This window comes from Rutidosis leptorrhynchoides, chromosome 1, assembly GCF_046630445.1.
Source record: "Rutidosis leptorrhynchoides isolate AG116_Rl617_1_P2 chromosome 1, CSIRO_AGI_Rlap_v1, whole genome shotgun sequence".
Lineage (NCBI taxonomy): Eukaryota > Viridiplantae > Streptophyta > Magnoliopsida > Asterales > Asteraceae > Rutidosis > Rutidosis leptorrhynchoides.
Window position 1 is genome coordinate 423,772,006 of NC_092333.1, and position 24,274 is coordinate 423,796,279.

A 24,274-nucleotide genomic window follows, 5' to 3' on the forward strand; every position below is an offset into this window, starting at 1 on the left:
CAGCATGAGCATTGCGGGCTTGGGATGAAGATTCACCCCTTTCATTCTGCAAAACACATCAAACACAAATTTTGTGCATCCAAATATGCATTAGTGTCAGCAAAATCATCAATCAAAATAATTACAATGACATTATCAATTTATATCAAACTTAAGCTTATTTTCACATTTTTGTCAAATCTACACTTTTTCAATAAGCATATACGAAAATGTTCGCCAAGTTCATAAGCATTCAACTCAAATAACATGTCAAAATAATCATTACTAGCAATTAAACAAGTCTCAAATGGCATTATCTTTCAAAAATCAAGTTCATGAATTTTAGACTTGAAAAAGTCCACTTTAATTCTCAAAATCATGTTTAGGCTCAAAGTTTGGATCATTTAACTACCTAGACATGTTACACTACTCAATTTAGCAACAATTCATGACAAAAATCGGCCATAACCTGTTTATATCAAAAAGCCCCAAATTTGCTCAAGAACACAAACCCTAGATTATTCAAAATTTGAAGTTTAAGGCTTCTAATCATGTTAAACAGCATCAATCTAGGTTATACAAGCATAATACATAAACAATTTAAGTCTAATTACACTAAAAAGCATCAAAATCAAATTGGGGAAAAAATAGCTCAAGAACACCTAATTTCGAATTAATGGTGTTTAGGTGTAGAAATTTACCGTTTTTCTTGAGTAATTCTTAGATAGCATCCTTCTCAACATGATTTTAGCAAAAAATTTGGTGATTAACGGTTAAAAATTGGGATTTTTGGGGTGTTTTTGGGTGTATTTTCGGGGTTTTTCGCGTGCAGTTTCGCAGTATGTTTTTGTTTTGGGGAGTAAACTGATCAGTTTTTGCGTTTTATTTTTTTTCTGGGTTTTGATCCCTCCGCGAGTCGCGGAGGTTTTGTACTTCAAACTCCGCGAGTCGCGGAGTTTGCTCTTTTTTTTTTTTTTTTTTTTTTTATAATCTTTAACTTATAAAACAATTAAGAAATTAATTTTAAAATTTTGTTTCCCTTGTTATTTAGGACGAGGTCGTTTCGGATCGATGTCCTAGTCCGTCCCTCGACAAAATTTTAAAATTTGTCTTTTTGTAGCGATTGTTTTAAAAGCTAAGATTTTTTTGGGTTTTTTAATGTTTTTGGCATACTCTAATTCAATAAGATTAAAAATAATGATAATAAAAGTTCTCGTCCCTCCCTCGGGTAAAGCAATTTCGGTTCAAAGACCTAGTCTTCAACTTACGACGAATTTTTAAAAATCATATTCTTAACTTAATGAGATAAAGTAAATTTTTATTTTTAAATTCACACAACTTAAATATTAAATTCAAAATTAATATTAAAAAATCACACCAAACTTAAAATTTGAAATGCATAAAATTAAAAATTCATATTTTAAAAATTAAAAATTCACACCAAACTTAATTTAAAAATTCATATTATAAATTCATACCAAACTTATATTAATTTTTCAAATATTTACAATTTTAAATATATTGTTTTTACAAAGTTTACAATATTAATTTAAGATTTAAATATTAATTTTAAAAACATGGTAAAAATAAAATTAAAAATCTTTTTTTTTTCTTTTTATCCCACTTTAATCAATCAAATATTATCAAAAATATGCGCCCCTCTTTTCGGTAAAGAAATTTCGGTTCCAAGACCTAATTTAACTCATGACGAATTTTTGAAATATTTTGGGTTGATTTATTAAAGATATTTATACCTTAAGGATAAACGTTAAATTTCGCAGTGATGTAATAAATTTTTGAATGATATCAATAATTTCGGTCGCCAAACCTAATTTTATTCAATACCAATTTAATACTTTTTAGCGAACAAATTAGCGTTTATTATCAAAAGGTTAAAAATAAAAATAAAAATAAAAACTGTACAGACATACCTGTGAAATAGATTTCTTAGTTATATGATCTATTCCATTCATAAGATAGTCGGTTTAATTGGTTTTCCATGGCTGCATAGGCGTAACCTCGAGCATTCAGTGTCTTTTCTTCTAAACATATGAACGGTCCGTCTCTGCATAAAGTAACAAATTCGGTATTTGAATAGGTTTGATTATTTGAACATTTACCTCCATGTGACCATTTTCCGCATTTGTGACATCTTTCTAGGTGTCGTGCTCTTCTTTTCGCTGCGGATTTTGATTTTCCTTTACCAAATTGTAACTTATTATCTTCGCATCTGGATTCTTTTCTAACTCCGTCCATTCTTTCTCTGATTACTGATACTAATTCACTTGGTAGTATGTCATTATTACGTTTAGTGATCAAAGCGTGTAGCATTAGACCATGGTTTAGTTCACAGGCAGTCTTCATTTTGTAAAAACCTAAAAAAAAATAAAAATTCAGAATGGGGGGAGAAGACTAGTTCTTTAGGATCTGCTAGGGAAAGACCATACGTGTTCCATTTTCGAGAACTACACGAAAACAGACAATCTAACTCTAACAGAAATACATATTATCCTTTAAAGACTTGATTCTCCCCACACTTAGTTAGCTGTGGTATCGAAATTGTGATTAACTTCGTTGTCGACTTCCATCGGACCATGTATGTAATGTTTAACTCTGTGACCATTAACTTTAAATTCAATCCCATTTGAATTTATCAATTCTATCGTTCCGTATGGGAAAACTCTTTTGATTATGAATGGTCCAGACCATCTTGATTTCAATTTTCCAGGAAATAGCTTGAATCGTGAATTGAAAAGAAGAACTCTGTCTCCTTCTTTAAATTCTTTTGAACTTCTGATTCTTTTATCATGCCATTTCTTCGTTCTTTCTTTATAGATTAACGAATTTTCATATGCTTCATGTCTTAATTCTTCTAATTCGTTTAGTTGACTTAATCGTAGACGTCCCGCTTCATGTAAATCAAGATTACATGTCTTCAAAGCCCAAAATGCTTTGTGTTCAATTTCTACTGGAAGATGACATGCTTTTCCATAAACAAGTCTAAAAGGTGTAGTTCCAATTGGAGTTTTGTAGGCTGTTCTAAAAGCCCAGAGTGCATCCTCCAATTTAATGGACCATTCCTTCGGATTTGATCCTACGGTTTTCTCTAGAATACGTTTTAAAGCTCGGTTGGTATTTTCAACTTGTCCACTTGTTTGTGGATGATATGCGGTGGAGATTTTATGAGTTACTCCATATCTTTTAAGAACTTTCTCAAGTTGATTATTACAGAAATGAGTACCCCGATCACTTATTAAAGCTTTCGGTGTTCCAAACCTTGCAAAAAGACGTTTTAAAAAATTGACTACAACTCGTGCATCGTTAGTTGGGAGAGCTTGTGCTTCCGCCCATTTAGATACATAATCAATGGCTACGAGTATATATAGATTATTATGAGATTTTGGAAATGGACCCATAAAGTCAATACCCCAAATGTCAAATACTTCACATACTTGGATGACATTTTGTGGCATTTCATCACGTTGACTTATTTTTCCGGCCCTTTGACAAGCATCACAGGATTTTCCAAGAAGGTGTGCGTCTTTGTAAATTGTAGGCCAATAGAATCCAGCATCATAAACTTTTCTTGCTGTTAGTTGAGGCCCATAATGCCCTCCTGTTGGTCCTGTGTGACAATGGTTTAAAATTTTACTAGCTTCATCTCCAAATACACATCGGCGTATTATTCCATCGGGACAACTTTTAAACAGATGTGGATCTTCCCAGAAATAGTGTTTTATATCACTGAAGAATTTCTTTCGTCTTTGGTACGATAATCCTTTTTCAAGGAATCCACAAACTAAGTAGTTTGCATAGTCTGCAAACCATGGGATTTCTTTATAATCTATCTTCAATAGATATTCATCAGGAAAGTTGTCTTGTATGGCCGATTCATTCAGAACTTCTAATTCGGGATTTTCAAGACGAGAAAGATGATCAGCGGCGAGATTTTCTGCTCCTCTTTTATCTCGGATTTCAATATCAAACTCTTGTAAGAGTAAGATCCAACGGATTAATCTTGGTTTAGCATCTTGTTTTGAAAATAGGTATCTAAGAGCAGAATGGTCGGTATAGACCACCGTTTTTGCTAGAACGAGATATGATCGAAATTTGTCAAAAGCAAAGACAATAGCAAGGAGTTCTTTTTCAGTAGTTGTATAGTTCGTTTGTGCTCCTTGTAATATCTTACTAGCATAATATATAGGTTGAAATCGTTTTTCAATCCTTTGTCCTAAAACGGCTCCCATTGCAAAATCACTTGCATCGCACATTAGTTCAAATGGTAGATTCCAATTTGGTGTTATCATGATCGGTGCATTAGTGAGTTTTTCTTTAAGAATATTAAAAGATTTGATACATTCATCTGAAAAGATGAATGGCGCATCCTTTTCTAGGAGTTTATTCATAGGAGTGGCAATTTTAGAAAAATCTTTTATGAAACGTCGGTAAAAACCGGCATGCCCTAGAAAACTCCTAACTCCTCTAACATTGGTGGGATGTGGAAGTTTAGCAATTACATCTACTTTAGCTCTATCCACTTCAATTCCTTCTTTTGAAATTTTATGTCCAAGAACGATGCCTTCTTTAACCATGAAATGGCATTTCTCCCAATTAAGTACTAGATTTGATTTTTCGCATCTAATTAGCATTCGTTCCAGATTAACTAGACATGATTTAAATGTATCACCGAAGACTGAAAAGTCATCCATGAAAACTTCCATGCATTCTTCTATCATGTCATGAAAAATCGCCATCATACACCTTTGAAAGGTTGCAGGGGCGTTACAAAGTCCAAATGGCATTCTTTTGTAAGCAAAAGTACCATAAGGGCACGTGAATGTGGTTTTCTCTTGATCTTCGGGTGCTATTGGAATTTGAAAATATCCGGAAAATCCATCTAGAAAACAATAGTAACTATTTCCGGCTAATCTTTCCAACATTTGATCTATGAAAGGTAAGGGAAAGTGATCTTTTCTGGTGGCGTCATTTAATTTTCTATAATCAATACATACACACCATCCTGTTACAGTCCTAGTAGGAATAAGCTCATTTTTCTCATTTGTAATGACAGTCATGCCACCCTTCTTAGGCACGCATTGAACTGGGCTTACCCATAGACTATCAGAGATTGGATAAATTAAACCTGCATCTAGCAGTTTAATAATCTCTTTCTTAACTACATCTTGCATATTATGATTTAGTCTTCGTTGGCGTTGCACATACGTTTTATGACCTTCTTTCATAAGGATTTTATGTGTGCAATACGAAGGACTTATTCCTTTAATATCATGAATCTTCCATGCAATGGCTGGTTTATGAGCTTTCAACACAGAAATGAGTTGTGATTTCTCATTTTCAGTAAGAGAAGACGATATTATTACAGGTAATTCAGATTCACCATGTAAATAAGCGTATTCCAAATGGTTTGGAAGTGGCTTTAACTCTAATTTCGGAGGTTCTTCTATCGATGATTTATATCGATATCTGTCTTCTTCTTTTAGCATTTGAATTTCTTCTGTTGTTGGTTCATATCCATTAGCTATAAGTGTAGCTAACATTTCAGCTTCATCAATTGGTTCATTACCTTCTCCTAAAGAACATTCTCCTGTTCCTTGTAATTCTGGAAATTCTTCTAATAATTCTGCATGTGCATCTATAGTTTGAATATAATAACATGTATCATCTGCAGATTGTGGTTGTTGCATTGCTCTATCAACTGAAAAGGTAACACTCTCATCCTCTATACTTAGGGTCAGTTTCTTACCGAACACGTCTATCATTGCTTTAGCCGTGTTTAAGAATGGTCTTCCTAATATGAGAGGAACTTGAGAATCTTCTTCCATGTCAAGAACAACAAAATCTACTGGAAATACTAAAGTACCAACTTTAACTAGCATGTTCTCCATTATCCCTCTAGGATATTTTATTGATCTATCGGCTAGTTGTATGCTTATTCTTGTTGGTTTTAATTCTCCAAGGTCTAGTTTAGCGTATAGTGAATACGGCATTAGATTTATACTAGCACCTAAGTCTGCCAATGCTTCTATTGAACTAAGACTACCCAGAAAACATGGAATTGTGAAACTTCCTGGATCAGATAATTTTTCTGGTATCTTATTCAGCAGCACTGCTGAACAATTAGCATTCATAGTAACAGCCGAGAGTTCTTCCATTTTCTTTCTATTTGAGATTAGATCTTTCAAGAATTTAGCATATCTAGGCATTCCTGAAATCACATCAATGAAAGGAAGATTTACATTTATCTGTTTAAACATATCCAAAAATTTGGATTGCTCGGCTTCAAGTTTTTCTTTCTTCATTTTACTCGGGTAAGGAAGGGGTGGTTGGTATGGTTTAACATAAGGTTTATCCTTAACTGTGTTATCTTCATTAACCTTTTCAACTACCGGTTCTTTTTCCTTATCTTGATCAGGTTGTGGTTCTTGTGGAGTAGGAATAGTTTCATCAGAAGTTACAGGTATTTCAGGTGGTTTAAGTGTTGTACCACTTCTTGTGGTAATAGCTTTAGCTGTTTCATTCCGGGGGTTAGCATTTGTATCACTAGGTAGACTTCCCGGTTTTCTTTCACCTATTAACCTTGCTAGGTTACTTACTTCTTGTTCCAGATTTTGAATAGAAGCTTGTTGATTTCTAAATGCTTGAGCATTTTGTTCATTGGTTTGTTTCTGAGATGTGAAAAACTGCGTTTGAGTTTCAACTAGCTTCGTCATCATATCTTCTAAATTCGGCTTTTTATCATCGGTTTGTTGTGGTGGTTTGTTTTGAAAATTCGGTCTTTGCTGATTGTAAGTATTATTGGATACTTGTTGATTGCTAGGACCTTGTTGGTTGTTGTATGGAATATTTCGGTTATAATTCTGGTTTTGATTGTAAATCGGTCTTGGCGGTTGATAATTATTCTGATAATTATTTCCAGGCCTTTGGTTTATGTATGAAATATTCTCTCTTTGTTCCATTGTTAATTCAATACTGAGACAATCTTTTGTCAAATGTGGTCCTCCACACTGCTCACAACTAATTCGTATTGAGTGAATATCCTTAGTCATCTTTTCCATTCGTCTTTCCACAGCATCTATCTTTGCGGAAATGGAATCTAAGTCATGGCTAGAATCGACTCTAGCTGCTTTAGATGATCTAATGATATCTTTTTCTTGGTGCCACTCATGTGAGTGGGAAGCAGTGTTATCAATAATTTTGTAAGCATCAGTTTCGGTTTTCTTCATAATAGAACCACCAGCTGCTATATCTATGTCTTTTCTTGTAGTGATGTCGCATCCTTGGTAGAATATTTGTACTATTTGACAGGTGTCTAAACCATGTTGCGGACATCCTCTTAATAACTTTTCATATCTTGTCCATGCCTCATATAGAGTTTCATTTGGCTTTTGTGTGAACGTAACAATTTCTGCTTGAAGTCTTACGGCTTTAGATGCAGGAAAGAATTGTTTAAGAAATTTGTCAATTAAAACGTCCCATGTATCGATCGCCCCTTCAGGTAACGATTCCAACCAATCTTTGGCTTCTCCCTTTAAAGTCCAGGGAAATAACATGAGATATATCTGTTCATCCTCCACTTCTCGGATTTTAAATAGTGTGCAGATCCTATTAAAGGTACGTAGATGTTCATTTGGATCTTCCTCCGGCGCACCACTAAATTGGCATTGATTAGTCACCATGTGTAGAATTTGTCCTTTGATTTCATAATCTGGCGCATTTATGTCTGGATGAGTAATTGCGTGACCTTGGCCAGTGCGTTTAGCTCTCATTCGGTCTTTCATACTTAAAGGTTCCAGATTCTCCATAATTGAATTTGTTGAATCGGTATCACTAGATGCTTCAGATTTAATGGTTCGTTCCTCAACAATCTCTGTTTGAATGATTGGTGGTTCCGGAGGAAAGTTTAGTGGTTCAGGATCTATGAACCGTTCCTGAATATTTTCCGGATTCTCAATTGTGAGGTCGGGTTCAAAAAATGGATTATCGGAAATTTGAACTGAAGTACTTGGTCGACTGGATGATGATTCTAAAGAAAAATCAACGGCGGTTATATTTGTTAAACGATGTCTTGATCGAGTTACAGGTGGTGAACGTACAAAAGGTGATGAACGTCTTGCTCGGTGCATTCACTGAATATCCTATTAGTTTTTAAAAAGGAAAGAAAAATTATAATAAGTTATCCAATTAATAGACTTTTCTGATTTTGCCCACGTTTCTAATAGCCAAAAGATGCAGCAGAGGGGCAGGATTCGTTTGGTCTCAATATAATTGAGGACTGTTTGGCTCCAATAACCCGGTCCACGTACAAATCCAACTATTACTACGAACCAGAAAATTTTGATGTCTATCAATTTAACCACTCAAAATAAATTTTCGTAATTTTAAGAAATTTAGATAAGAAGTAGAAAAAATTCTAAGTCCTAAAACTAGAATAGCGAGAAATAAGAAAGAAAAAGAGTTCGTCGCAAAAGGTCGAAAAAGAAAAAAAATGGTTGAAAAATAAAAGGTGACGGAAAAAAATAAAAGAAACTTATAAAAACTTAAAAATACTTAACTAATTTAACCTTATTACTACAACTAACTTAAAATTATAATCGCAAATTGATATTACTAATTGGAATGATAATTGATACATAGTAAAAGGTCTAAAAATCTTAAAGCTTACAGGAAAAACTAAATCCCAAATGGAAATAACTTAAAAAGAAACTAAAACTTAAAAAGGCGTCGCAAAATTCTAAAGCACCTAAATCTTAGTTTAAAGAAAAAGCACTTAAGGAATTCTACGGCAAAGCCTAAAAATCTAGGAGTAAAAATAACTATGGCAAAAACTAAGTTTAAGATTAAATATGAGCGAAAAATATAAATATTACGCTACAACGATTAAAAAGGTACAAAATAACAAAATATATAAAAAGTTGTAAAAAGTACAATTTTTATAAAAATATTATTTTTATATTATTTATTTTATAAAACTACTAATTTTAAAATTTAATAAAACTAATTAATACTAAATACATAAATTAAATAAAAAGTAAAAATAAAACTAAAACTAATAATAATAATAATAATAATTAGGTTAAATAATAATTATAATTAATAATATCCCGTAATTAATGCAGATTTAGGGTTTTTGTCCGTGTGTCAGATGGTCTCCGCGAGTCGCGGCAATTAAAGAAGAAAACCCCGCGAGTCGCGGGGTTCAGAAATTCAGTTGACAGCTTTCAATTTTTTACGCGTTTTTCTTTATATATTTTTTTTTTTTTTATGTTTTCTGTTTTTTTAATTAAATAAAAGATATTTAATAAAACTTATATTTTTATAAACTAAAATAAAAATAAAGAAACTTATAAAACTTAAATATTTAACAAAATCTTAAAAATACTTATATTTTTGTTTTTCTTTTTATATTTTCGAATTTTTAAAACGTATTTTTACAAAAACGAATTTTAATAAAAGTAAGCTAAAATCTTCTTTTTTTTTTTATATTAGCGTTGCGCTTCCGGTTTTTAAGATAAGTTCCCCGGCAGCGGCGCCAAAAATACTTGATGTGCAGCGGGGTGTATATAAAATAGCTTATATTTTACTAGGAAAAACTATTAAATACGATACAATTTTACACAAGATATTTATTTATTTATAGAATGGATATACTTAAACCTTGCTACAACACTTATAGGCAGTGTACCTAATCGTACAGTAGTGTAGTTTTTAGTAAGTCCGGTTCGTTCCACAGGGAAATCTTTAAACAAAGCTCAACGCTATATTAGTTTACTTTTATAAAAATATAAACATATATATAAGTAATATTATTATTATAAAGGGGGGTTTTTTTACCGTTTAATGACCGGTTTGTCGATTTTAAAACTTTAGTCGCAGTTAAAACCTAATGTAAAATATAAAATAAATACAAGACTTAAATTAAAGCATAAAGTAAATAACGATAATGAAATTACAAATAATAAAAATGCGATAAAATAAAATTGCGATAATTAAAAAGTACGATAATTAAAAGTGCGATTAAATAACAATAAATAAAAGTGCGATAATTAGAAGTGCAATTAAATATAAAATAAAGGAAATTAAATATAAAATAAAAGAATTATGCTTATTTAAACTTCCGTAATCATGATGTTTGACGTGTTGATTTTAGTTTTATGCCCATGGGTTAATTGTCCTTTGTCCTGGATTATTTAATATGTCCGTCTGGTTTTTGTCCATAACAGTCCATCAGTCATAAATATAAATTGCAAGTGTCCTTGTCAAATTATTATTATACCCGAAGATAAATATTCCAACTAATTGGGGATTCGAATTGTAACAAGGTTTTAATACTTTGTTTAATGAATACACCAGGTTATCGACTGCGTGTAAACCAAGGTTTTACTACTTTGTTAACAATTACACCAATTACCCTTGAATGTAATTTCACCCCTGTTTTAATTATTCTAGTGGCTATTAATCCATTCCCGTGTCCGGTTAAATGAACGATTATTCGTACATATAAATACCCCGCCCATCGTGTCCGATTGAGTGTATATGATAATTTATAGGGACGCCCAATTGTAAATCTTTATATTAACATTAACAACTTTCATTTAGTTAAACAAATATAAAGCCCATTAATAGCCCATAGTCTAATTTCCACAAGTGTCGTTCTTTTATCCAAACCCCAATTATGGTACAAAGTCCAATTACCCAATTTTAGTAATTAGCCCAACATCATGATTACTTCGTTTTAAATAAGCATAATAATAACTTAGCTACGAGACATTAATATAAAAAGGTTGAACATAACTTACAATGATAAAAAATAGCGTAGCGTTACACGGACAGAATTTCGACTTACACCCTTACAACATTCGCTAACATACCCTTATTATTAGGATTTAAAATTAAAATTAAAATTAAAATATAAATTATATATATATATATTACGTATATATTGAGAGAGAGATAGAAAAAGATTATGAAATTTGATCAGAATTCGGTTTGCTTTATAGCCAGAGTTAAATTTTGGGGCTCCGCGAGTCGCGGAGATAGTATTTACAGCTCAGTCCTTGGAGTTTTCTCTGCCGACGGTTTTTTTATATATAAATATAATATATATATAATTAATATAATTAATTATATATTATATTATATTTATATACATAGTTAACTTGTAATTTTTAGTCCGTTGCGTCGAGCGTTAAGAGTTGACTCTGGTCCCGGTTCCGGATTCTCGAACGTCCTTGCGTACAATTTTATATTTTGTACTTTGCGTTTTGAATCTTGTACTCTTGTAATTTCGAGACGTTTCTTATCAATAATTGGAACCTTTTTGATTGTCTTTTGTACTTTTGAGCTTTTTGGTCGTTTGCGTCTTCAATTCGTCGAATCTGTCTTTTGTCTTCACCTTTTATTATTTAAACGAATATCACTTGTAAATAGAACAATTGCAACTAAAAGCTTGTCTTTCTTGAGGAATAATGCTATGAAATATATGTTCGTTTTTAGCATTATCAGTTATTAGTAGTATTATAATTATTATTAATATCATTATACTTATTCCAATATTATTATAACTATTATTTTGCAAACAAAAGATTATTTATATAAAAATATAATTAATAACCATAAGTTAAATATATAAATACTTTTATGTAATGAAGTAAATAAGTTATTGATATAAAAATTACATCGCTAATAATAATATACAAATTTGTTCGATTACGATTATACGTTTTAATATATATATACAAATGATATAGGTTCGTGAATCCGAGGCCAACCTTGCATTGTTCAGTTCCGTCGTACGCATATTTTTACTACAAAATATCGTATCGTGACTTCATTTGATTCCCTTTTACTCTTTACATTTTTGGGACTGAGAATATATGCGCTACTTTTACAACGGCTTTATTAAATGCTTTTGAAATACATTTTGAACTGCGAATACATGAAATGCTTTTATAAATGTTTGACGACATAGACACAAGCAAAACATTCCTCGAATGAATTATGTGGACGTGATAATTGCCACCATTGAATTATGTGGACGTGATAATTGCCACAATTGATATGAATATTTTTCTCCTGATTATTATTGCTTGGTAACCTAAGAATTAGGGAACATCACTAATTTTGAGAATTAGTGCACGCCTAATTGACGCGAATCCTAAAGGTAGCTACCGGGTTTAACACCCCCACCCAGAATGTTCACTAGACGGAAGGGCTAGTGGGCGTGGTGTTTAGTACTTCGAAGTTTATATGATTATTATACAGACGAGATATTCTGTTTTGGGGATATTATTATGCGCATTATATGTTAAGGTCGGTTACCAAGCCAAGCTATGAAAGCAATGAAAAGTGAATGTTATGTATCGAGAGAATGATTTTATACACAGGTTATGTGTATGTTATTTTTGTGCACGAGATATGTGTACGGTTACTAAGATTTATGAAAGATGATTTCGTACACGAGAAAGGTGTACTGTATTTAAAAGATATCGCATGTACATTACAGGTGGGTATAGGATTCGGGCCCATTTGTACCATGCAACATTTAAATCTTGTGGTCTATCAAAATGATGAATTTTATTATTTTATGATAAACTAATGAACTCACCAACCTTTTGGTTGATTCTTTAAAGCATGTTTATTCTCAGGTATGAAAGAAATCTTCCGCTGTGCTTTTGCTCATTTAGAGATATTACTTGGAGTCATTCATGACATATTTCAAAAGACGTTGCATTCGAGTCGTTGAGTTCATCAAGATTATTATTAAGTCAATTATAGTTGGATATATTATGAAATGGTATGCATGCCGTCGACTTTCGATGAAATGAAAATATGTCTTTTAAAAACGAATGCAATGCTTGTAAAATGTATCATATAGAGGTCAAGTACCTCGCAATGTAACCAAATGTAATGTATTCGTCCAGATGGATTAGGACGGGTCATGAAAAAGACCAACCCTGCATTGTTCAGTATCGTCGTATGCATATTTTTACTACAATATATCGTATTGTGAGTTTTCATTTGATCTCTTTTTAAATGCTTTTGCAATATATATTTTTGGGACTGAGAATACATGCGCTGCTTTTATAAATGTTTGACGAAATAGACACAAGTAATCGAAACTACATTATATGGTTGGATTATCGAAATCGGATATCGCCCCTTCAAGTCTGGTAACCTAAGAATTAGGGAAATGGCCCCTAATTGACGCGAATCCTAAAGATAGATCTTTGGGCCTAACAAACTCCATTCTGGAATTTGGAATGCTTTAGTACTTCGATTTAAAAAGGTGATTGCGATTGCGGTTATATAACATACTTGCGAGTATGCGGGGGATATCTTATATGCATCCTTGTTAGTTCGGTTACCAAGTGTCCATCATATGAATGATTTTTATACAATTGTGAGTGTATGATTATTTATTAAATAAAATCTTGTGGTCTATTAAAATTATGGAAATGATTGATTACGATAAACCTATGAACTCACCAACCTTTTGGTTGACACTTTAAAGCATGTTTATTCTCAGGTATGAAAGAAATCTTCCGCTGTGCATTTGCTCATTTTAAGGATATTACATGGAGTCGTTCATGGCATATTTAGGACAGTACCTCGCAATGAGACCAAATGTTGATGACTTCGTCCAGATGGATTAGGACGGGTTTTGACACCAGTCACCGCCCTAAGAGAAGAAGAACAATCAGAGTTTCAAGAAGACTACGAATCGTTAGATCGGAAAGAACTTTCTAGAATGAAACATCTACCGAAGAGTCACCAGAACTAGAGTTGAAAGAGTTGCCCAAACATCTGGAATACGCATTCCTGGAAGGGGAATCACAACTCTTAGTAATCATCTCTAAGGAACTTACACATTTGGAAAAAGCAGAACTCATAAAGGTGTTGAAGTCTCACAAGAAAGCGATAGCCTGGAAGATTTTCGATATCAAAGGGATCAATCCTAATTATTGCACTCATAAGATCTTCATGAAAGTCGACAGTGAGACGCAAATGGGTATATGGGCGACATCGAGACATTTGAGAAAGTATATAACATATTTGTAGTTTTAACTCATTTTAGAATGAGACACTTAGGAATTTAGGACTGACACTAGACTATTATATACTCCATACTTCTTATATTAATTATTCACAAAAAAAAAAAAAAAAAACACACCGCTTAAAGAAATGTCATAAATGTAAAGTACCGGACCTTTTATTTATGGAAGTAAACAATTAATTTGGTACATTTCAAAATGTAATAATATAAAATTGAAATATTCAAATCAAAGTGTCCTCTAATTCTTCCAATATAGCTGCATGTCTCATTATTCTCTCTTTAATTGGGATTATGCAAATCTCATATCATCACCACATAAAAAGAAGCCTTTGTGTTTTTTAAGGGAACTAAAATTGGTCAAAAGCTGCATGATCCATTTTTTAATGAGCATTATGTAACTAATCAATCAAGCCATACTTATAATTTATAATAAGTATATTAAATTAAATATAAATCACTGGAATTTAGATCCAACTTCTCGGGTAATCGACCACCTTGACTTGTTAGCTCCATTTTTTGAGCTCCAATATTTGTTAAAAGCCACACATGTTATCCGACTATATCGTCTCATTCAACTTTTTATTTCTCGATGTTAAAATGATCATGTTTATCGAGTCCTTGATCACTTTTTCATATTACTAATCCGAGTGCTAGTGATTTATCTATCTCGCTTCAACAAACAACTTTCTTGTTCTCTGGTAATTAATCTCGAAACCCAATGATACTATTGAATATTACGAAATTTTTTTGGTGACCCATATATAACAGGATTAATAAATCATATAATAATAGTAGCTGATTTATGGGGAGGCCTGCATATCAACATATGCATGTAATGTTTTTTGGTCTCGTTTTAGAAATTTCTTAGTATTAAATAATTCTAAAAGAAGAGATCTTTGTTGTCTTTTGTCTTTTAGTATAGCATGCCGGCCAAAGACAAAGAATTGGTCTTTGGCTTTATTTTATTATTTGTTACTTTTAATTGGATAGAGTAAGTACTTACAGATCATAGTAATAGAATTATCTATATTCTATATCATCATTTGTAATATTTGCCTAAAAAGACCAACTTTTGGTGTTGTGTTACCATTTGAAAAATTGAAGAAAACTAATGGAAGCACAATGTGGCAATAATGGTGGTGGTGAAGTAAGAAAAGTTCATATCATTTATTTCCTTAGTCATAAAGGTCGAATCGAGCATCCACATCTCATACGTGTACATCATGTTTCGCACAATGGAGTTCGCCTCAAAGGTCAGTAGTTATTAAACCAATTCACATGAGAATATATTATTGATATGTTTGATCTGTGACTGATTTGAAAATTTTGATGTTTTTTTGACGGATGAATGAATCGTTAAAGACGTTAAGAGATGGTTAGCAGAACTAAGAGGAAAAGACTTGCCAGAGAGTTTTGCTTGGTCATACAAGAGGTTTTTTTTTTTTTTTTTTTTTTTAGTCAACTTGAATGTATATTTTGGTGTTCATGAATATGATAATTTTGAGAGTTGATTTGTTATGGGCGTATTGCAGAAAGTATAAGGCTGGATATGTATGGCAAGACATACTGGATGAAGATCTTATTACTCCAATCTCTGATAATGAATATGTCCTCAAAGGTTCAGAAATTTCTTCCATCTCCTTCACAAATGGTAAGTTTTTCACTTTCATGTTTCCAGTTTACTTTTAATTAGAGGTGGGTCAAAAGAGTTTAGAAACAAGTCAAACAGGTTAAGAGTAACATGAGACAGTTTTTTTTGGGACGGATACAGTACTAGGCTAAAAAAGATTTTTAGTGTAAAAAGTTTAATCAATCCATTTTGGTATACATGGGTTGAGATGGGCCAGCATAATATAAAAACAAGCATAATCTTTACTCCATTCCATTCCACTCCACACTTTTATTTCTTAAGGTTCTCCAAATTGTCTGAATCATTAAGTTTAATGTCTTAATCACAGATCTTAGATCATACGGTGAAAAAGAGGTATCCAAGCGAAAAGATTCGCCTTCATTCGACGTTGATGTCAAAGATAAAAAATTCCCGTTAGCGAAACAAGTAGAAGATCATTTGCAACATTCATCGACCAAAACATCATTTGAAGTAGAAGAATTGCCTTCGTATGACTCCGAGACCTCCATCGAAGACACAACAAAGCAACAAGAAGATTACAAGTTTGTCAGCGCAAATAAACAAGAACAAGCGCAACGTCAAAAGAGAACCGAAGCGGATTCCTTATTGGAATCTTACTTAAACAAAAACAAGGAGGACAATAAGAACAAAAAGAGCGGAAACCAAAAGGAAACGAATAGTTCCAAAGTGTCCCCGTCTTCATTGGGAAAAAGTAGTAGCTATTCGGGCATGGGAGCAACTCATATGTTTCTTAATCTGCTTACTTGTGGTGTTGTGGATACAAATGAGACGGCTGTTATCGATAAAAGAAGAAAAAGTACAAACTCTATGATGAACGAAGATGAAAATATGGGGAAATTCGTTAAAGGAGACACGTTTGGGGGTTCCGAAAGAGTTTCTAGAGATCATTTATCGACTTCAGAGCAACCAAAACAGAGAAGGTAAACTATATATCAGAAGGTTTTCACAATTTTAATCTTCTTTCCTTGATCGATCGTCTTTTGCGTTTTTCAAAATTGAACAAATATGGACAACATGATGAGTTGTATGTTTTTAACAGGAAGGACGGATCAAAGAAGATTCATAACTACAATGACTCCAATAACAGAAAGACGATTCCAGCAGCTGGTTATAAGTTTGTGAGTGGACCTTATTGCTCGTAAGTTTGATTCTAAATCCCTTTACCACAATAAGTAACATGAAACTGTGAATTAGGTTGTGTTGTTTGCGTCTTAATTGAATGGTTCTGCATGCACTGTTGCTCAGTACGTTTGTTTTTGACATCTGAATGACAAATGATGTTGAACTTTTTAGCAATCGGTGTGAACCATTCAGAGTTGAATCCATATCCTTTAATATCCTTCTTAAATCATATCCGAAACATTTATTAAACAATTCATTTAAAAGATTAATACAATGATTTCACATTATTCATAGAGTTTATTCAACATGATTATCAAACGGGTCATTGTCGTTCAGAACCTTTGAATTATTCAGATTTTGAACAATTTCCTGGTTATTAATTGTGTAAAACTTCATATTTTTGATACAGGCAATGTGAGAAGCAGTTTAATCCGGAGAAATTTTACGCCCACATGAAGTCATGTAGAAGAATGAAGGCTTTGGTCAAGGCTGCAAAAGCGTTGACTTAAAGCTGCTGACTTTAGATCAAATTGACGAGCCACCTATTCACCTTTCAACTGTTAACTGTTAACTTGACAAACAGACACAAATTTTAGATCGAATTAGAATCCAGCTGAATCACAAATTATTATATGAGGAAGTTGTTTTCCCACAATCTAGAAATTAATCTAGCCAGTATATGTAAAATTCAGTTGAAGTATTGAATAGTGGTTAAAGTATGAAGTTACCTACTAAAGAATATGTTCAACATAATAAAGTAAGCGAAATGTACCGAGTAGAAGTAGTTAAATACAGAAACATCCACAAGTTGACTCAAAATATTCATATAATTGCAATAGTATGTGCATTTACAAATATAAAAAATACATTATGAAAGGCTAACAAAAAGTCTTCATCAAAAGACTTAATTTGTCCAAATACTATACATATCAATATATCAAAGTATCCTTCATATTGTTGTATTGCCTTTGTTATTCGAATTTTAATTAGAGGCGTCTTCGGCACATTATGCAACGAGCAGGCCTCAAAATTTTGGATGGATCTAAAATTTTGAAAACTAATAATGCATTTAATTATATACAACATTGGAATATTATTCAATCAAAGATTTAATTAGCTAGTTTACAACAGATTATGAGCTTAAAAAGATTAGTTTATTATAGTTAGTCTCTCAACAACCGGATAACCTTAGCTCCCGTCATCAACCTTAGCGGTTTTTATGTTTCTAACGTGACCTTCAAAATTAATGAGACGACCTGATTTTAATTTAGTTTTAACAGTTACTCTTATTCAGTTTTCCTTCTAATACCATAATTGTTTTTATGCAAGCTGTAAAATACTACAGTTATGAAAGGAGTTTATAATTGTAACCAAATATTAACTTTTGAATCATGAAACCAAACCCGAATCTGAAATTTCTTTGACGACAAGGTTTCTTGCGCGATTAATAGTCATGAAACAGAGATACAAATGTTCCTCTAACTCATCAAGTTGTTCACAGAAACTCAAATCATTTTTCTTCAGTTGCTGACCAAATTCTTCAACACTTCGAATCCGATTATGTCCCCTTTTAAGCCAAAACTTTGTCATAGTTTGCATATGTTCAAGTTCACCATTAAGTCGAGCCACTAATCGAGTCACGGTATCCAAATCCCGATTCAATATATACGTCCCTTTAGCAGCAACATCAAGTTGTGCAACTAACTTAACTAACTTAGCACTCGAACGAATCTCCATAGTTGCAAATATAATCCCTGGAGCCGTAACAAGAATCGCTAGTGCATGAGTCACAATTATAACTGTTAACGAAACAGTTATAATGACTAACGTAACAGCTGACCCGTATTTAATTCTATTGATTTTATTAAGTTTTGTTTGAGCTTTATCGCGGCTCAATTCGAGCCGTTTAAGCAAGTTGAAGCATGAAACTTGAACAGTTTGAACTCCATTAGAAGAATTTATAGGGATCATGAATGGGTTAAATGAGCTGGAAAAATCGGTTAAACGGGCTGCTATAACCGGGCCATGATTCACAAAGGGCACATTCGTAATTTCCATTGATTTCAAAGCGGATTTGAGAGACCGATATTTTGTTCTTAAATGATTTATATGTTTTAAAAGGGAGCTGCAAACTATAGAAGCATTGGCGGTTTCTGAAAAGTAATCGGTTAAAAGATTGCGGTTTTCGGGTTTGTGGTTAGCTAAGGTGAGGATTTGGGTGACTGTTGGTTGATCGGGGTCGAGTAGGTTTTCGGCAAATAGTCGATAGGATGGGAGACGGGCTGCAGCGACTGAGCTTACGGTTTGCTTCATGGTTGAACCACCATGAGTTAAGTCTAGGACTCGAGTCCAAAAGTCTATGTATGATTGTGTTCTAAATGCATTTGCATACTCTTCACGTACATCTATTTCCATCGAACTTGATGAGGTATGTTTGGGTCCTGCAAAAAAAATGGGTAGTGATATCTACACAACCAATTTTTACAAATACACAACCAAACATGCTTTACAGTGTTGTACTTTACAACACTGTAAAGCATGTTTGGTTGTGTATTTGTAAAAATTGGTTATGTATATATATCATCACCCAAAAAAAATACGGAGTAACAATAATAATTTAATAGTAAACAAATTATGTTGTCCAACAAAATTAGTTATTGCATAAATCCTCATTATACTTGAGGAAAATGAGTTATACTCATGATAATTAAAACAGGGGCGGATCTTAAACAACATTAGTAAGGGGTTAAAATCGTTTTAATATCATTTTAGAGGGGTCACAACATAAAATATATAATTTTATAGATCCTTGTAGTATAAATTTACAATAATAACACAAACTTTTGGGAGGGCCATAACCCACCCATGTCACCCTAAAGATTCGTCCCTAAAAAAAAAAAAAAAAAAAAAAAAAAAAGTAGAATACTTTGGCGAAATATAGCTCTATAATCATCGGTTCAATCCTAATGTGTTGCAACTTTGTCTTTAAACAAATCAAAATAAAAAGTTTGCAAGATTTTTTTTTTTTTTTTTTTTTTTTGAACGGCAAGCTTGCATCAGTCCGGACCGAAGCCTAGTCATCATTTGCACACACACGCGTTCGGGCAGGAAACCCGAACCACACTCAGGGGATCCGACCCTTAAACCATCGCATACGGGGCAGGCGGGCCGGACCTTAGTCCCGGAGCGGGTCGGTAAAACCTTCCCTTTGGGCCACCCTCAAGGAATTTCTTTCAAATAATATCCTTTGTAGATGACGAGGCTCGAAACCGAGACCTCTAGCCCGGCGGGGGTGCTAGGCACCACCACATGTCCACTGAGCCAAAGCGAGGACAAAAAGTTTGCAAGATTAAACTTCAGAAATAGGATTATGATTACATACCCGTGCACGATGACTTGAAAGTCGACATGCTTAGCTTAAACTTCATCGTACTTGGAGTCGAACGACAATTGAGAGGAGAATACGAAGAAATGATACGAGTTTTAGTGATTGAAATGATAATTAAAACAGGGGCGGATCTTAAACAACATTAGTAAGGGGTTAAAATCGTTTTAATATCATTTTAGAGGGGTCACAACATAAAATATATAATTTTATAGATCCTTGTAGTATAAATTTACAATAATAACACAAACTTTTGGGAGGGCCATAACCCACCCATGTCACCCTAAAGATTCGTCCCTAAAAAAAAAAAAAAAAAAAAAAAAAAAAGTAGAATACTTTGGCGAAATATAGCTCTATAATCATCGGTTCAATCCTAATGTGTTGCAACTTTGTCTTTAAACAAATCAAAATAAAAAGTTTGCAAGATTTTTTTTTTTTTTTTTTTTTTTTTTGAACGGCAAGCTTGCATCAGTCCGGACCGAAGCCTAGTCATCATTTGCACACACACGCGTTCGGGCAGGAAACCCGAACCACACTCAGGGGATCCGACCCTTAAACCATCGCATACGGGGCAGGCGGGCCGGACCTTAGTCCCGGAGCGGGTCGGTAAAACCTTCCCTTTGGGCCACCCTCAAGGAATTTCTTTCAAATAATATCCTTTGTAGATGACGAGGCTCGAAACCGAGACCTCTAGCCCGGCGGGGGTGCTAGGCACCACCACATGTCCACTGAGCCAAAGCGAGGACAAAAAGTTTGCAAGATTAAACTTCAGAAATAGGATTATGATTACATACCCGTGCACGATGACTTGAAAGTCGACATGCTTAGCTTAAACTTCATCGTACTTGGAGTCGAACGACAATTGAGAGGAGAATACGAAGAAATGATACGAGTTTTAGTGATTGAAATTTGAATAAATGGGAGCGGGAATGTGTAGTTGAAGAAGAAAATAGATGACAAAAGTTGGTGTTTTATACGTTGAAGGATCGAGCCTTTGTTATGTTGGTTTGGTCTTGCTTTTAAGCAAAGAGTTGGGTGTTTTTTTTTTCAAAATGCTTATGGTGAAAGTGAAGAAGCCTTATCCATTTACTTTTAACGTCATTTGTTCTATTAGTTTACACAACGTTTTTTAAGTATGAAACGCAAATATTGCATAAAACGGACACATAACAAATCTATTCGTGTCACTTCATTCCAAAAAAGATATTCAACTCAAATATCTCAAACTAGTTACCGAGTAATAAATATTCACTTAGAAAAATAACTATTAAAAATGTTCATTAAAATGTTCAACTTACAATTTATATTCGTTATAAAATAATTATCCATTTGTAAAAGATAACTAATAAATATCATTAAACTCCTTAATATATCACAAATTATTATTATTATGATTGTTGATCATTTAGTCCTTTAATAAACTCAGTAAAATTTATCTTAAATATAAGACAATTAGCATTTACCAAACTTATCGTAAATTCAACATAAGCTCTAAAGTGACATTTTTTTAGGGCGAAAGAAGTACTCTCTTCATTTCTATTTTATTGTTCAGTATTCCATTTTGAGATATCCTAATTAATTATTCATTTGTATAAATAGAAAAGAAAAATAAAGTAAAGTTTCTATATACTCTTACTTTATCCATGTAAGATAAAACGATAAATGAAAAATAGAGGGTAAAATTATAAATGAAAAATAGAGGGTAAAATTATAAAGTAAATAAAAAAGTACAGTATAGTTAATATTTCTTATACTGTATGTTTTGTCTCGAAACAATTAATATGAGATAGAAGAAGTATTAAACTCTTCAATTTACCCCATTGATACTTTCAATCATTTCATCACTTGTAATTATTTATTTCGTACGATCAATCTTGTTATGACGCAGTTACTACAAATTTTTTATGAATTTTAGAATTTGGGTTAGGTCGGTGTATAAGTACAATTGGAAAAAACTTGTACACCACGATATATATAGCAACTGTCACAAAAGAGTTGATAGATCAAAAAAAAAAAAAAAAAAAAAAAAAAAAAAAAAAAAAAAAAAACCTTCTAGCAAACGAAAATTCACTGTAGCAAATCCCAGATCTCATATCTGGGAGACACCTGCCGGCTCAATTCATCACCATGCCACCCCAATACAATTTCAACCATCATCAAACTGAAAAAATTTCCACTACAATTTACATTACCAACTTCCCCAACCACTTTGAAACACAGGATCTGCGTGAACTCTGTTCCAACCATGGTAAAGTTATCGACGTTTACATAGCACGTAAATTATCTAAGAATAGGTGTCGATTCGCATTCATTCGATTCGTTAACATATCTTCAATCAAAGATCTGGAAACGGCACTCTCATCGACATGGATAGGTAATTTCCACATCTACGCTAAGCTTGCTAGATTCGATAGATCTGATAAAAAGAAACATAAGGATTCCACTGGGAACAAAGAAAGAAACGCATACAACACCAATCAAAAACCTAATTTTGATGCGAAGAATAGTAATAACGGGTCTGTTAAAGGTGCCTCTTATGCATCGTTAGTGGGTGGATCCCCCATTATTCTTAATCAGACCAACCATATCAAAAAGATTAATATCGATGACGGTGACCTGCTTCACCTGGAAAACTCAGATCTTATTGTCTTCGGGAGAGCCTCTTTCCCGTCTCAAATACCCTTTCTCAATCGAATGTGGCATGAGGAAGGTTTTGAATCCCTTAATGTGCAATACATGGGTGGTGCTTGGGTTTGGATAGAATTCCCGAACCTTGAAACTCGTGATAATTTTAAGAGAAACCTTCTAGTGCGCAATTCTCTCTTGGAAATCTGCCCCTATTCAGACTTCTTTACCATAAAAGAAAGAGCTATTTGGCTAGATATTGCCGGATTGCCTGCTCTGGCTTGGCATTACGATGTATTTAACAGAATTGCTTTCCACTACGGAAGGGTTCTTTTTCAAGATTCAGAAATCGATGATAAGAAAGGAAATGGTAAAGTGTGTATCATTACTACCAACCTCGGTCACATTCATGAACGTGCTACTGTCAACGTGAAAAACAAAGAGTTCACTGCCTTAGTTAAAGAAGTGGGGGATTGGAGTCCCACAATCCTGAAAGTAATTAACGATTCTGTTTTTGACAAATCAGAAGCTGCTAATACACATGACATAAATGATCTCAACTCAGAAACGGCTTCACAGGAAGACCTAGAGGAAGGCGAATATGTCAAGGATTCTTACGGTGACTATAACCTACACACCCATACTGATGCTGAGAACCTGAACGATCATTTGGAGGAAAATAAAGCCAAAGAGAAACCTTCTGTTAATATTAAATCCCCTTCAAAGCACGATGTAGAAGCAGATGAAGCCAAGGAGAAACTGTCCGATAATGAAAAACCCCCTTCACAACCTGATGTGGAAGTTAATGAAGCCATTGAGAAGCCATCTGTTACTGATAAACCCCCTTCACAACCTGCCGTAGAATCTTATGAACAGGATGATAACTTCAAAAACACCGGATCTAATCAAGGTTTTATTAATACAGAAAACATAGATGAGTCTAGATGTGGATCCTTTCAAACCATTTCCATTATCAACAAGAGCCCTGAACGCAGCAACTCATCGTATTCTCACGCGCCAGGTTTCACAGGTCAGCGGTTTTACTCCCCTAAATTCTCCAACGGTACTCCAGTTTTTCGTTGTGAATCCTCAGGCGTAAACATGCCATCCAATAACTTGTCTGAAGATAAATTTGCAGAACAAATAGACAACTTCATCACTGTTGGTCTAAAGCTAGGCTATGATATGAAAGGAAGTCAAGCAGACCTTAAGGATATGCTCGATCGAATGGGTGTTAAAAAACCTGTTTAATGAATATCGTTTCCATCAACATTGGAGGAGGGGTGAGTTTATGTCATAAACAAAGGTGGATTAGAAACATCTGCAACGAGTATAAAGTGGGAGTGTTAGGCATTCAAGAAACAAAACTAACGCGGCTAAACTTATTCATTGCAAAGTCTTTTTGGGGTAACAACTCCTTTGACGTGGCGTGCTCCAG

General features: G+C 33.5%; 2 protein-coding genes across 2 annotated transcripts; one reads left to right on the forward strand and one right to left on the reverse strand.

The window, feature by feature from the left end:
• The first annotated feature begins 15,164 nt into the window (after positions 1-15,164).
• Positions 15,165-17,335, forward strand: LOC139902101 (protein SOSEKI 1-like). Its single transcript, XM_071884758.1, has 6 exons — positions 15,165-15,306; positions 15,416-15,485; positions 15,586-15,704; positions 16,012-16,624; positions 16,744-16,842; positions 17,236-17,335. Exons 1-6 carry the CDS (start codon positions 15,165-15,167, stop codon positions 17,333-17,335), a joined length of 1,143 nt encoding a protein of 380 aa, XP_071740859.1.
• An 880-nt stretch (positions 17,336-18,215) lies between these two features.
• On the reverse strand, positions 18,216-20,317 carry LOC139902105 (UPF0496 protein At3g49070). The gene is made up of 2 exons (XM_071884764.1): positions 20,209-20,317; positions 18,216-19,267 (listed from the first exon to the last, which is right to left on the reverse strand). The coding sequence occupies exons 1-2, from the start codon at positions 20,252-20,254 to the stop codon at positions 18,216-18,218; spliced, it is 1,098 nt and encodes a 365-aa protein (XP_071740865.1). The 5' UTR covers positions 20,255-20,317.
• Positions 20,318-24,274: the final 3,957 nt, after the last annotated feature.